Source organism: Drosophila erecta, unplaced genomic scaffold (genome assembly GCF_003286155.1).
Source record: "Drosophila erecta strain 14021-0224.00,06,07 unplaced genomic scaffold, DereRS2 tig00000000-arrow-pilon, whole genome shotgun sequence".
NCBI classification, from domain to species: Eukaryota; Metazoa; Arthropoda; class Insecta; order Diptera; family Drosophilidae; genus Drosophila; species Drosophila erecta.
The window spans coordinates 25,931,548-25,945,184 of record NW_020825194.1 but is presented as its reverse complement, the minus strand read 5'-3'; the positions used below and the strand labels follow the sequence as shown (position 1 = coordinate 25,945,184).

General features: G+C 44.5%; 2 protein-coding genes across 2 annotated transcripts in view; both read right to left on the bottom strand.

Annotated features, from left to right (window-relative positions):
• The window catches only part of LOC6553122 (hemicentin-2), a 35,406-nt gene extending 21,769 nt beyond the window's left edge, over positions 1-13,637 (bottom strand). Inside the window, exon 1 of the mRNA XM_026983824.1 lies at positions 12,889-13,637. Within this exon, the coding sequence (XP_026839625.1) occupies positions 12,889-13,021 (133 nt within the window). The 5' untranslated portion in view covers positions 13,022-13,637. The remainder of the gene's footprint in view (positions 1-12,888) is intronic.
• Positions 5,224-7,073, bottom strand: LOC26526706 (trichohyalin). The gene is made up of 4 exons (XM_015155028.2): positions 6,874-7,073; positions 5,903-6,500; positions 5,688-5,837; positions 5,224-5,624 (listed from the first exon to the last, which is right to left on the bottom strand). Exons 1-4 carry the CDS (start codon positions 6,947-6,949, stop codon positions 5,309-5,311), a joined length of 1,140 nt encoding a protein of 379 aa, XP_015010514.1. The 5' UTR covers positions 6,950-7,073; the 3' UTR covers positions 5,224-5,308.

Below are 13,637 nucleotides of genomic sequence, written 5' to 3'. Positions count from 1 at the left end.
TAACTCTCTGCTCTGTCGCATAACTTAGTTTTCCACGCTTAATACCGTTTTACGGGCTCCACTTTCCCCCACCGCCCGGCCCATGGAAATACTTTAAAACGCATAAAAATTCCGACACGTCGTAACCTCAGTGCTTTTAACAGCTTCTCCCCTGCTCATCGCGATACAGAGCCCAGAGATCCATAGATGACGACCCCACCCGCAACCCCACTCGCACACATATATAAACCAAACCCAGAGTCAGCAATCAACTGCACTTCCCAGGGACTCTCGCTTTGTTGCAAGTCATGCACATCAAGTGAAGTTCCTGCCGCTTGTTGTTCCTCTGCACGGGGTACGTTTGGAATGAAGGGTATGCACGCCTGGGCAGAACGCATAATCCAGATTTACTTGTATTTTGAATCTTGGTTTGATATGATATCGTTATTATCTCTAGCTCGGCCAACGCTTCCCATTTCTATGCAGTTCCACTTCACGAAATAGGCATTTCGTTTCGATTTGTAGTTCTTAGCATATATTAACACATAAATTAGGAACTAGGTATCCCACAGTTGAGTGCGTTTCAACTTGTTGTTTCTGCTTGGTGTTGTTGTCTAGCGGACGCAGTTGCTCCGTCTGTTCCACTGCAGTTAACCTGCAAAGTAGCGCAATTTGTTGATAGCAGGTTAAATTTCATTTGCCCGCACACTTTTTATATACATATATTTCGCTCCCCGTTTGCTCCTTTTTTGTGAGTCCTCTAATGATGTTGCCAGCAGGACGCGGCCGAGGATGGGGCAAGTAAGATGCATGTGGAAAATGTGGCGCATCCTAAACACGTTTTGCATGAGGAATAAACGTAATTGTTTTTTCTGTGTCACAGTCGTTTGTTTGGCTAAGGTGGAGCGAAAGTGCTGCCGAATTAAATTTTAAATTGAGTTGCCGCCAAGGGAGTGATAAATTGTAACTCACTTTCTACGTAATGAGACATCTTTCAACACAATCCAAGTATTTCATACAACAAAATATAACAAAAAATAAGGAGTAGTAGCGTGATTAAATTTGATGTTTTTTAAAATCAATTTCAAACTGGAAAACGTCTAAATATTTTATGGCATCTACTTTATTGCCCCATAAAATTTCATTGGCTTTCTGGCCACAAAACTAACCAGGCAGTATGAACTCTGCGCTTTGATATATAAATTTGAATACCCTGCCTTAACAGGCGTTGACATTAATATAACTTTGCCCCAATCTGTCCAATTTACCAATAAAACTCTCGAATCTGGGCTCGAAGTGCTTTAAACTGCAGTGGGCCAGGTAAAAGTGAGTCAGTATTTGAGAGTGTATCCTAGCCTGCCCGGGTGTTTGTTTGTGCGGCTGTGCTTTTTAACTTTTGCATAAAAACAACGAACGCAGCCGGCAGCAGTTAGTGGATGGATGGATGGCTGGGTGGATGGATGCAGGATGCAGGCCAGATACGAGCCAAGGATGCAACTTTCAGCTGCTAAACGAAAATATAAAACACTTAACTCGACTGCAGGGGCGACAATCCTCTCCATTTGTCCCTGGGAGCCCGCAGATCCTCCTCGGCCTGGCAGCACATTCAACTGCACTCTCGTCCTGGAGACTGGCAACAATTTGTGGCACTGAGCGGAGGGGGAGCGTTTGGGCCGGGCCAACAAACCCAGACACTGCCATTCCCTGCGAATTTAGGTCACTTTTTGGCAGCCAACAACAGTGAGCCGGAAGTGCAGAAAATTTGGCCCAAAAATAACATTTATTTGTGTGCAGCTCACTGGCGTTCAGTTAAACGAACTCGATTACGATTACGATCATGGAGTCACTTTAATGAACGAATTACCCCAATGAGTTTCTTCTCTCTCGAAAGGAGAATAGCTAAGAAGGATAGAATACCAGCTGTTTTGGCAGCTTAGAGAAGGGGACTACTAGATTTTACTGGCCAGTTTTATAATTACTACAACGTCGAGTATATAGCTTCAATTCAATATGTCTCTGAGTAGCCAAACTCGCCCCACTGTGCGTTAGGATTTTGCTTTGCGGGGCATTGAAAGCGCGGCTTACAATGACCGACCACAAGCGGGGGCGGGGGACGAGGTGGAAGGACTTCACGTGGCTTTAATAAATAACAGCTGAAGTTTAAATTGCCGTTAGCATAAATTATGAGCAGTTAGAGACGTTGCCTGCATTCACCGAGCGACGCCTTTTTGGCTGCGAAACTTCTTTCAGCAGCTCGTTTCCCCTTCCTCCTCCGCTTTTTGGCAAGCATCCTGCTGAATGGAGGAGCTGGTGCCACTTTTTATGCATTCGACTGTGCATAAGTACGTATATACTTCTATATATTTTTGGCCGGCCAAAAAACACAAGATGAAAAGTTAGCGGCGCAAAGTGAGATTTCAATTTGGCCGGCTCGCGTTTTATGGCGGGGAGGAAACATCGCCGGACTCATAAAGCATTTCCGGCACTCATGAATCGGTTGGGGCCCTCGAGCCTCGGGCCTTTTGTCCCCACTCCCAGCTCCAGGCACTAGCCCGATATTGTGATGTTTGGAGCTAAAGTTGTTTGCTTTCTTTTCCAGAAAAGCCGAAAGCCTTAGAAAATGGAACGCCGTCTGGTGGCTTCCTGCTTCCTGCATCCATTACATCCACCTTCAAGAATACACTGGCCGAAGAGCTCTATGCATTGTGCTATTGAGGAGCGTAGGCCCTTTTTAGAACTCTTGGGCACTTCGGAACAATGATTCGTTTTCTATGTATAAAGGGTAAAAAATGCTTATTAATTTCTGGGGCACTCTTAACGTTCGAAAACTTTCTAAATGTTTTCCGTGTAAAAGAAAGCCCTGTCCCCCGCTGGGAGCTCATTCGCTGCATACTTTCCGTTTGCCCGGTTTTGTCTCACTTTCCCAGCAGCGAGTACACATTACATTTCCCTCTCAATTGTTTGGCAGCGAATAAAAGAAACCCCGAGCCGGGTTACCCATATCCAAAGCCAGGGTCCAAAGTGGGTTTGTTTGTTGCGGGCTGGTGAGGAAGTGAGTTGGCTCCATGGATTTCATGGAATGCAACGACCATGACAGGGCACATGGCTCAGTATGGGTTAAGGCATTCGAGTCAAGGGGATGGCTGGCATACTTGTGTGTGCATTCCGCCAAAAACATTTGAATGCCAAGTATTCAAAGCAACCCAAACAGGGCTGGGAGCAGGCATATCGGCTACCCATCATTCAACGTTAGCGCTCGACACAATCGAATGAACGACAGCACTTAATTTAATGAATATTGAACCAGCTACAGTATCAATGAGATTTAGTGGAATGACAAAGCGCAAACCCAAATGGAATCCTATACGAATGCATCGGGTCCACAATCTACACATATCTGCACAATGTCAACCCGCTGACAGTACAATGAATCATAGCAAAGCAGCATAAATGGTCGGGCTTAAGTGACCCTAATCTGATAGAGTTTACACCTTGAAACAAAAATTAGGTGGGTAAAATATTTATTTATAGGTACTATGGGTGGGTAATCTACCCTTAACCTTTGTTGATTTGATATTCTCTTAGTTTGAATTTACACATATTTAAGCCATTAAATACTTTTGAATCCCTGAAGTTTATTTTAAATATCGCAAGCTAGAGTATTCAAGGAAAATGCAGATTTTGTTGCTACTGCAACCATCGGCAGGAACAGTGGGACAATAAATATAACAATTGAAATGGCAAATACTCTAAAAGCGGATTCCTGTGTGCACGAAATGAATCTCTAATAAAAAAAGATATTTCCATTACGGCGATTAAATCGTCAGGACAAAGCACAAACACACACAGGGACACGAACACGGACAGTTGGATGTAGATAGGGAATAACAGGATAGCAATTCTGCTGCGGTCTTTGTCGGGTTGTAAGGATGAGTCCTGTGATAGGATTTCAGCTGCCTGCCATGATTTCAATTGTTGTTGTTTATATTCATTGGATTTTGTACCTCCTGTATTTTCTATCACTACCTCCCTCTCCCTCTCTCACTCTCTCTCTCTCGCTCTGTCTTTTACTTTCCCCCGCATCATTAATATGAGCGTTTTATGTGGACTGCACCATCGGTCCGAAGGTTGACCATTAAATATTTTCCACCGCCCATCCGATGATATCAATTTTTACGGCTGACAATATTAGCCCGACATAATTATCAATCTTTATGGGCTGAACTGGAATGGTCGGCAATAAAATGCCAAACGTAGATCGCCGATAACGAATGTCCTCGGCCGCAGAAGGGATGTCCTCCTAGCGCAGAAAATGTTGTAACACATGTGTGCACGTGCTGATAAAATTAGCAATTCGAAACCATTTGTGGCATGGTGTGGTTTTTGGGGGCGGAAGGAAGCCGATATGAGCAGCAGATATATTCATGTCGACTGCTCTCGGGCGTAAAGTCATGGCGCAGCCAACGGGGCGGATGAGTGTTGCCGCCAACGGGGCGAGTGAGTGCTCTTGCCACTGCAGCCGGTCGGGCCTTTGGCTGTTTTGCGGTTTATCTACCTCCTGGTTAGGAGCACTCCCGCTCTTGGCCAACCCTTCCCCTTACCGCCAGGCCTTTCACCGCCCACACTGCGCGTGTCGAAGCATCTCAGTTGGAAAATGGGTGACAATTCATGACAGGGCACGAGCAGTGCGCGTAATTTGCATATACGGTGCATATTTCGATGGTCGAAACCAATCGGGCTGGCCCTCCATGAGCTACAAAATTCCCTGGCAGTTTGAGCACTGACTTGACTGCACTTAGCCACACGGCATTACAAAATATCTGCTCATTCCGGGTGCACATTGTGATAAAAATCCCCCTTCAGTACATTTTCAGCGCCCAAAAAGGTCGAAAATGGAAACCTCTCCCACACATTTTAAATGCAAATGACACGCCATGGAGGGCAGATAGTGGAAGAGATGGGGCCAGTTCGAGGTGTCTTTGTGGCTTGCCAGCCGGCAGATTAAAAGCGAAATTAGTTTTCCTCTAATAGGCCAATGCAGCTGGGGCGAGAGCGGTTGGTGACGCGATGAATATTTTACATTGTCGGAATTTTAGCAGGTTTTTCAGTTCTCGACACTCTTGATTGCAAGTGCACAATTAACATCTAAGCTGGTAATTATGGTTATGTTATCAAGAAAGCCGAGATCTTTTGGCCTTCTGTGCTACCTTTGAGGTCTTATTGACAAAATGTACTCTCATGAAGTCTCCAAAAAGCAATTCTGTAATTTTATTCACTCTTTAATACCAACAATAGGCCACTAATAATTTGGTCATCACGCAAAATGGATTCACATCTTGCCTCGCTTGTTCTTCCTGCGCATGTGCCTCTTCCACTTTCTCCAGTACTTCTGGATCTTGATGGCCGCGCGGTTCATGGCGAATAGAAGGACGCGATGCTGGCGGTGCCTGGCCTCCTCCTCCTCACGCTTCACGACGATCTGCTTGTAGACCCGCTCCACCTTGTGGAACCCAATCATATATTCGTCGAGAGCCTTCTTGGCCTTCTTGTGCTCGTCGGCGAGCCCCATGTTCTCGATCATCTTCTCGCCAATGCTGTGGTCGTACTTCTTGATGATGGCTTGCAGTTGTATGATTAGCTTGTTTCTGAGGATTTTTGGCGGTCGTTAATGTCGTTCATAGTCGGTGTAAACATCGGGTTTTACTTACTTTTCCTCTCGAAAGAGCTTTTCCTGTTTCAAGTACGTGTTTGTGGTCAAAGTGTAATTGTTGCGCGTTTTCTGCAGCTGTTCTTCCAAATCAGCTTGTCGCTCTAAACTACTTTTTTTATTGGCCTTCACCAAGCGAGTGCACCGATCGCTAAGGGTGCAAAATGATAAAGGGAGTTAAGAGGAACATCTGCTTTCTGGGCGAGCGTCACTCACATTTCCTTCTGGATACGCTCGTTCTTCTCCCTCTTCTTCCTCATGAGCAGGTCCTCGTAGTTCTGCAGGTAGGCCTCCTTATCGGCCAAGCGCTTCCTGATAGCCGCCTTCTGGTCCAGGATCTTCTTGCGCAGCTCCTCGACCTGCTCCTTGACCACCTCGTTCTGCTTGTACATGGCATGCAGCTGGCGCTCTTGGGCGATGGCGTCGGTGGACGTCCTGTACAAGCGGTCCTTGGCCAGGTCGTAGAGCATCTCGAAGGCCTTCAGCAGCTTCCTTTCGTTGTCGCTCATGCGGTTGTAGTAGCTGGGAAAGAGCAGGTAGATTCTGCTGTTCCGCTGGAAGAAATCGATGATCTGGATAATGCCGTGGTCCATTAGGGGCGGCCGTTTCTCCCGCAGAATGAACTCCCTTCGACGAACAAACGACTCCACCAGGTGAACTGCCCTTTCATACTTGGTTCCATTCAGAATCTTAGCCATGTGCGCGGGATGCTCCAGCAGCTTAGGCATGATTAGCGAGATCTTAACCCGCTCGATGGCCTCGGCCAGGACATTCAGCACACATCCGATTTGCACTATTCGCACGGTTGCAAATTCTGGTCGCAGGAGATGTGAATACACCATTAAAACTTAAAATTCGCGCTCAGAAGAATTCGGGAGTATAGTTGTATTTATGGTAAGCAAACGTACTTGGGTATTTCGTGTCCAAGGGTAAAGAATGTGTTCTTAATCTATGTTTTAAATTTCAAGGACTTAAATACATTTTTTAATTTTAACATACAAGGTTTTCCTATAAGAAAGAATTTATCTGAGCAGAGCGCCTTCGACTTTAAAACTTTTTGAACGCATTTCTTTGAAATTTTGATTAAACAAACTATTCATAATTGTTAAAATAATCCTTTCACTTATATCTTACAATTGGGAATTATAGTTTTGGTTCGGCCTGGTCTAGATTTCTTAACAGCTCACCATGTTGGGCCAGCTTAATGTCGTTCTTCTTTTCCACTGGCATCGATTTGCCGCGCATCATCTCTGTCAAACTCATCTTGCTGTTGGTTTCAAATAGTCCTCAGTGAATTATTCATTTATTAGTATATTTTTTTTTGATTAAGGTGCTGCGAAAGCAGCCTTTACTGCAAAGAGCTTGTTTTTATTTGATTTTCGCCCTATTTGATTTTTTGACAGCAGTGTTTGTGTGTGTCGGTGTGAATTTTCTAACAACTCGGGCTGCACTGTGATGGAAGTTAGCCCTGTTGCCCTGATCCCCTGAACGATGTGCCCAATTTATGTACACAAATTCGCATATTTACAAAAGCGGATCCTCGACACATCTATCTGGCACTGGGTTCGCTCCGCTGAGCTGCAAACTTGCTCAAGTGGAAGCTCTTGTTTGGACCCGAATCAAGTTGACATTACATGGCGTGTTTTAGTCGCGGACTGCGGACAAAGTTTCTAAACAAATGCCCCGGAATTTGCGACTACAAATGCAGCGCTTCCTGCTCGATGTTGGATGCACATTTTTGCAGCGCTTTGTGCGCTCCTCTGTTGCGCTGTGTTGCCAAAAATTTATGGCTAACAATATTTTTGGCTGGCAAGGACGCATTCAGCTCGCAGCAAATGGCAAACAACTTGCTGCGAGTCACAGACGAGGCACCTAAATAAACCGATTCCTGGGGAGGGGCGCACTGTTTTCCACGGACGTGTTCTCGGCGGAGTTATTGGGGGAGTTTCCAGGGGCGTGGCACTGTTTTGGGGCGTAATTTGTATGCACTACGCGACAGTCCTGCGTCTCCGCCTCTGAATATGAACCCGAAACCGAATCGAACAGTGTGCGCCAGTGAACCCGGGCTTATCTTTTTCTGAGTCGTGTGTGCCTGGAATACCCTACATCGGGTAATAGAGCATCAAATGTCCAAAGTGTCAAATGTCCACAACTATAATTTTCAGTGCTGTATTATACATAAGCTTCAAGGGTTTTTGTGTAATTTGTGGGCACCAATAGCTGTAACATTTCAACGAGAAAGGGTATAGTCTCTTCGTTGATGCAACAATCTGGGCAGTTGCCATTTTTTCTATCGCATTTTCTATAGCCGCTGTTGTTGCTCTGCGCTTATTGCATTTGTCTCGATTTGTTTGGCTCGCACAAAAACAAATTGCCGGAAGTATGCAAATGTATGATGCAGCTTATCAGATATTGTTTGAGAGCCTGCCCGTTCTGTTTCGCTTTTTGAAGGGGCAAAGGGGTGGAGGGGCGTGGCCGATTCGGGGCGTGGCATTTGGCGCGGCGCTCATTTGCCTTGCAAAAGGCGCGCTTCCAGTGAGCAGTCAGCAAACAAGAGCCAAGCGCCAGCAAATAACTTTCAGAGACACTAGCGTCCCGAACACAAATAAAAAAGCGGAAAAGTATCGGGAATTGAACTGTCAGCTGCAGCTGCACGTTGGGAAATCGAAATTGAATTACATTTGCACTTTATGCTAAAGATCAATCAGATGACAGCAACGGCATAGGGATGGGATAAAAACTAATTAAAATGTTGCATACCAATTTGGGATGGAGATGGCTGCCAGGAAAAGGTTTCATTTAGTTTATGTACAGAAACATTATATCTTACCAATTCAATAATACATAATAATAAGAGTAAAGTAAAATTGTTAGTAACAATTATTTATTCCGATCAGAAAAGGCTAAAGTTAGAGTTATACAGTTAATCTGAAAATCAAATTTAATTTAAGATAAAAACTAATTAAAATGTTGCATAGCTATTTGGGAAGGAGATGGCTGGCAGGTGCCAGGAAAAGGTTTAATTTAGTTTATGAAGGTACAGAAATATTATACCCTACCAAGTCAATAATACATAATAATAAAAGTGAAGTTAAATTGCAACCAACAATTGCAACCTTTCCGATCAGAAAGGGATAAAGTTATACAGTAATTTGAAAATCAAATACACTGTTCCTCAGGCTGGATAAACATTTTAATAACTACCTACCGTCTATGATTAATCACTTAAGTTGCTAAGCTTCTTATTAAGCAAGTGAAAACGTTAGAAATTGATAATTGATATGCTTTGAAACACGGATCCTTTCTATTACAATGTTATTTTTGGAGTTAAGCTCCAAAACCAATGATAGTTACCAAACAAAAATCTTATTTGTGCTAATAGATTTTTATGGTAAAATGCTATATGGTTTCCGCGTAGGTGTTATCTGTTTGTTCTTGCTGGTGACCTTTTTTGGCAGATCCCTTGTCTTGGCTCAAATTAATACATTGGCGAATGGCACTCAATGCCATTTATCAACTCTGAACTTTCTGACATTTATGCTCCGTGACAACCAGGTCCCGGAGTCTAGAATTGGGCCCGACAAAGTTTCCTTCGACAGATGACACATTTTCCTGTACCTCTCCTACATGAATACTTGATATTTCCATATTTCTTGGGACCCACCGGGCTGGGCGGAAAAGCAAGAAAATCACCCCTATTGATAAATGATGCTGATGGATTTTTATTGCCCACTCTTCACGGAGGGACAAGGCAGGATAGCTGGACCTGGATGCTCCACCCAAGGGGCGGATTGGACCACATGTACGTATGACACGCTGTTGGACGGCTGCTTATCAACGGTTTAGCGCGGCTTGTGTGCCTGACAGGTGAATAAAAGCAGCTGTCAACACTTTTTTATCCCCGTTTCTGAGGTGGGAGTGTGTGCGTGAACTGGGGTCCATTAATATTGATTTAGAATATATTGATTTTGCGCTTTGTTTTTTTGCTGCCAAGGAGAATGCGAGGCGGGAGATTAATGCTTCTACGAGGATGCTAAGCTGGAAGCTTGGAAATCTCAAAGGCCCGAGTCCTTCAAGCCGCCAATTAGTGGCTGGCTATTTTTGGTAGAGCAAGGCACTGGCCAATGATTTGGCTTGCTTACCAGACATATTATGTATAAATTGCCAGGCCATCCATCAAAACGCTCAAGGCAAAGCCAAACGGGAGGATGGGAGGCTGTATGCAGTCAGAAGGCAATTTGCGAAACAACTTCAATGCCAATTGGCCAAATCCGAATGCATTTTATGGCCACAAATTCAATTCAATGGCTCAACAAGATGCTCAGCTTAAATCGGAGTAGAACGGTGGGCGTAGCTGCTGCACTGCCCGCCTCCGCCGGCTGAAAATTTTATGTTTAATTTATTGATACACTCAGCTTGCAATAAAAATTGATGGCAGAAACACATTTACACACCGGATGACGGCAGTGGGGGAAAAAGCGGGGCGTTGGCCATAATTTTTCATTTCATTGTTTTGTTTCGCAGCAGTCGTGGGAAAATACTCCGCGGATAAACCAGAAACAAAAAGCTGCCAAAGTGGCAGCAGCAAGCAGCAAGCAGCAAGAAAAAAGGAACGCAAAAGAAAATCGAGGGAAAAGTCTTTTCTATGCGGGGGAATTCATGAAATGCGCGACGGAACTGGAAGCGAATTTTTGTGATATTTATTTGCTGGGCCAGGAAAAAAGTGGAATGAAACCGAGTTGCGAGAACTGCAATAAAGCCAAGCAGACAAAACAGACGGAAATGAAAGCAAGAAATAATGTCCTCGTCTCCAGTTCCATTTTCAGCTGCAAGGAAGGCATAGAGGAAAGTGAAAAGTTTCCTCAAAGGAGCGACAAACTAAACCGAAAACGAAACCAAAGGCGCAGCACTGCTGATTTTATTTTTATTGCCACAATTTATGTATGCACGGATCCAGCTGCACATTATGCCAATATCAAGTGATAGTGCTTAAATTGCGGCAGTGGATGTATTTCGCTTTAAGACAAATCGAGGGAGCCGACAGCTGCAAATCATTTTTAAATGCTTACAAATTTCCAACACAATTTATAACTTAAATAAATTTACTGCCGGCGAGCGGGAATCACAGAAAAAGTTATGAAAAATGTGGGCCAGCAGAAAGCAAAGCACAGCAAATGAAAAATAAATCAATCTTACACTCAAAGTTGGGCAGTGAGTGGGATGGTTGGGCGAGCAGCAACTGGGATCCCATCCCATCCACAGAACGGGAAATTCAATAAAGTTAAAGAATGCTGAAAATATTTTAGCATACCTGCAGGCGACTGCAGATGCAGATGTGTATGTGTGCGGACGAGGAAATTCAAATATTAGTTAGTTGGCCAAGTTGTACATGGAATTTCGCAGAAACCTTAATGGCTTCACTAGCTTACCCCCATCCCATCCCGTTTATTTTGTACCATTTTTTCTACACCTGCACCGTTGCCTGATCATTTACAATTCAACATTTTGCAGCACCAGTGAATTATGCTTTTCAGCTGGCCTTTTCCACACTTTCCCACTGCTCGTTTTCCACGGCTTCCGGGCATTCGCGGTCTATGGCCCATTTGTGTGTTTTGAGGCCTTGGGCGACGGCAGTAAGTACGCTAATAGCTTCTTATGACAGCAATGAGGCGAAATCATGCGAAAATTCAATTGCAAGCTTTTCCGGCTCCGCGGAATAGCAAAAAAAATATTTCCAGCTTATAATCATAGCACGTTTTTATTAATTGATTACATGTGCATATGCGGAATAAAATGGAAATGATGAAATGTGTTTGCGTGGTACACAAATAACCCGTGCTAAACAATGAAAATATAGTCGAAATAAGTTTTTTGTCTGCTGCATTTCGAACTCAGACTAGAAAAAGCTACTAAGATTGCACAAAAACAAAGAGCACTCTAAATCAAAAGGTTTATTTATGAATATAAAGCCAATCTGCGGACGTTCTGGCGTTCGCTTCTCGCTTTCCGCTTTCGCACAGAAATAACAAAAAACCCTGTGGATGAAATAAATCCAATAAATTTTAAACGCAACCAATAAGGCCAATCAGCAGCTTTTGCTAATTGATTTCAAACGCTCTAACTGTTGCTGCACCGAATTGACTCAGTTAGATAATAAATTCAGCTTCAAATACTCTTTTGCCGTAAAAACCAATCAGGGGCGAATCCAATTTATATGAAAATTCCAAAATAAATCGTTTGTTGTTTTTTTCGCCACTCCCACGATTGTCTTTCATAAAAAAAATATGCTGCATGGTCAATCAATGATTGCCAACGCCAGGCAATCACAGTTCCTGTCACAACGCGTTCAAAACTGGGAACTGTAAGCGTTGATGAACTGGCGCTGCAACTTAATAGGAGCTCTTTTTATTTTTGAGCTAAAACCCAGATAAGTGAGTTGAATTGTTTTGACATTGAGTGGCAAAAAAGGGCCGACAATTGAAACAAATTAAAGGTTGATGGGGTGCGAGTGGACTGAATGCCCTGTAGTCGGCGTGTTAACAAAACCACTTTATGCAGTTCATTGAAATTACCCCCTTTATTCCATTTATTCCGTTTATTCCGTTTTTTCCATTTTTTACTGCTCCTTCAGAGCAATTAACACGCACACACACCCAGCCAGACCAACGAATATCATAATTGTTGGCGCTGGCAGCTGGAGAGCCAGAAAACAACGATGATAGCAACAGCGCCGGCGATTGTAAATTCGAAAAATTGCACGAGGTGCGCCCGCTGGAAGGTGAGGAGCAGGGAACATCTGGGGAGGCGGGGGAACATCTGTTTCAGCCATCCATCCACTCACTCATTTTTAATGCATGCAACTGCAATCGAGCCGCCTCCGGCTGAAAAGCAAATGTCAAGCAGCCACTCGTGGCTGCACTGAGCAACAAAGTATCTGGATACTTTTATGGAAGTTTTCAATTCGCCACCAGCTTTGTGCTGTGATGTATCGCACAGAAAGCCAAGCTACATTATACTATGAAAGCGCGAGCGTGTTTTCCAGTGTACGCCTCGGCCAACAGCCTTGTTTTTGACATTGCGCAGGAAGCCAAGGAAATTGTCAAGGATATTGGGCCATTGAAACATAATTGCTTATGCCCTGATTAGTTTGGACGCCGCAATACATCGCGCGGATCTGGGGACAGAATTTGAGGCACACTTACCGATTGTGAGGCAGAGGATGCCACCGAGGAGCAGCTGGCTGAGCAGCTGGGTGAGCTGAGCGCCCTGCAGGGGCCGCGTTCTCGTTTCGAGTGATTGCATTTCGGAGCGACTGCGACTTGTCCAGGAGCGCATCCCCTCCCGCGAGGGAGCGAGCGCGATAATGTTCAGTTACGCGGAAATAGTGCGCAGCCTGGTACTTTCACTGGCTTTCACTGGCACTTTCCAGCGGCGGATCCGCGGGGGACTGTGGTCGGTGGAGCTGCCGCTCCAGCTGGGACTAGCGAGCGCATTTAACACCTCCCGGAAAAATGCAAAACTGCCAACACTGCGTATACGCAACGAGTGCAAACGTGCGGATTTTTCCTTGGGTAGTGCTAGCCAGCGACTTTCTGCAAATGTTCGCAATTTTACTTTCGAACGACGCCGCTGGCAGTTAGTCAAATATTAGTTTTCCGCTTTTATTGTTCGCCGCGCGGTGTGAACTGTGTTTTTATGGCCAATTTTATTGCCCCACAATCGCGCTGCTGTTCATAATTTGCTTAATATTTCTTTGCGTCTCGCTACTTCGGTGCTTCAACAGTGATTTCCTCTACTCGGACCATCAGTAACCATTGGCTGCGGGCCATGTTCACTATTTTGCCGTTCATAAGGGAACAGCAACATCTGTCCTGGCTCTGGGCTAAATCCCACTGCCCTTTTGATTCAGATTGGATTTTGGTCGTTTTCGGATTTTGTTTGTTTAGCGCAT

Coding starts and splice junctions, on each gene's coding strand:
- LOC26526706 (XM_015155028.2), bottom strand. CDS start 6,949: ATGAGTTTGACAGAGATGATGCGCGGCAAATCGATGCCAGTGGAAAAG. Junction 6,501..6,873: donor CATTAAGCTGGCCCAACATG/GTGAGCTGTTAA, acceptor TCCTGCGACCAG/AATTTGCAACCGTGCGAATA. Junction 5,625..5,687: donor AAGCTCTTTCGAGAGGAAAA/GTAAGTAAAACC, acceptor AAAAATCCTCAG/AAACAAGCTAATCATACAAC.